The sequence below is a fragment of the Monosiga brevicollis genome, genomic scaffold (genome assembly GCF_000002865.3).
Source record: "Monosiga brevicollis MX1 MONBRscaffold_27 genomic scaffold, whole genome shotgun sequence".
NCBI lineage: Eukaryota > Choanoflagellata > Craspedida > Salpingoecidae > Monosiga > Monosiga brevicollis.
In genome coordinates this window covers 330208-331645 of record NW_001865064.1, presented here as the reverse complement: position 1 = coordinate 331645, position 1438 = coordinate 330208, and the positions used below count along the sequence as shown (strand labels likewise).

Here is a 1438-nt window from a genome sequence, read left to right as displayed (position 1 = left end):
ACACACACACACACACACACACACACACACACACACACACACACACACACACACACACACACACACACACACACACACACACACACACACACACAAGTCGGCCCCTCTCAATCGTTTACTACGTGCTTAAAATGACATTGTTACATGAACAGAAGTGCGGCGTGGATCTCGCCCGGTCAAGCAGAGTCGTGCTCGCACTGAAGCGGGCAGGACAAAGGCCTTGACGATGCTTCCAGGAAGGGGGCTATGCAGTCATGCGGGTGGTTGAACGCGATAAACGGGGAAGGCGGACCGTCGTCATTTCCAGGGGTTGGGAGGAAGGAATCTTGGTCTCCCAGAAGCGTTCAAAGAGAGCCAAGGTGGAGGCGATGCAGGGGTTTTGCAGGCGGTCGGTGCCAGTTAAAACAACAAAGCTCGAGTCAAGCTCCAGGTTTTGTTCAACGGCAAAGGGCCAAGTGCCGGTGAGCATGACCATCTCATCGACCACGACGACGTTGTGGTGAAAGGGCATGTGGCGGGCGGTAATGTGGGAGGTGGTACGTCGGCCTCGCTGGCCAAAATGCTGCACAGGGTTGTTCTTCCAGCGGCGATACACACGCTGCCACTCACTGCGCGCCACCGAGTCTGAGGCCGTCTGCAAGACACCGTGAAGCCAGGCGCTATCATACAAGACGCGGACTTGAACGCCCCGCTTGGCCGCAGCAGCCAGAGCTTCGGCCAGCAAAACGTTGGTAAAGCTGTGGGTCATGACGACAATCGAGTCGTGGGCCGCCTCGATCACGGCTGCCAAAAAGGCAAAGGGGTCCTGGTGGACGGGATCTGGGCTGGCCGCCGATACGGGGAAAAAGTCTGCTTTGGCAAAGGTGACATATTGGCTGGTGGTTTCTCGGGCCACAACCTCGGCTTCCTCGAGGCCATGCTCGAGATCTTGGACGGCGGCGTCCTTGTGCTTGAGTTCAGCAGCCATCTGGCGCACCTGCAGCGAGCGCTTTTCGACCTGCTGTTGCAAATCGGCCACCTCGTCCTGCAGGCGGGCGATTTCCTGGTGCAAGCTCTGCTGCTCTGAATGCCATTGGCCGGCGGCCGCGATGCGTGAATGCACGCGCCGTTTCTGCAGGCTGACGTCCGTCTCCAGCGTGCGAATGGTATCCCGAAGCAGCTCCTCATCACTGCTGGTGATGGCGCGTTGCTTTCGCAGCCGCTCCACCAGTTTGGCCATCTTCTGCGAGCGCAGCTCACTCATCGCACCGATTGTTCGTGCCGTGCGTCTGCACACGCCCCTCCCCGCCTTCTCAACCAATACCTAAACGACGGGCGTCACACCAAACACGCACACACACACAGAGGGGTTAGGGGGTTACTCTGCCTTTTTCAAGTATCCTCTCGAGCCCAGGGCGTACTCACCGCGTCCCCATCCAGGCCACGGGCAATCCCCGGA

The 1438-nt window shown here is 58.8% G+C and overlaps 1 protein-coding gene across 1 annotated transcript; it reads right to left on the bottom strand.

Annotated features, from left to right (window-relative positions):
• Positions 1-244: 244 nt before the first annotated feature.
• MONBRDRAFT_11237 (uncharacterized protein) lies at positions 245-1243 on the bottom strand (the record flags this gene model as incomplete). The annotated part of the gene is made up of 1 exon (XM_001748980.1): positions 245-1243. One exon carries the CDS (start codon positions 1241-1243, stop codon positions 245-247), a length of 999 nt encoding a protein of 332 aa, XP_001749032.1.
• Between the last annotated feature and the right edge of the window lie 195 nt (positions 1244-1438).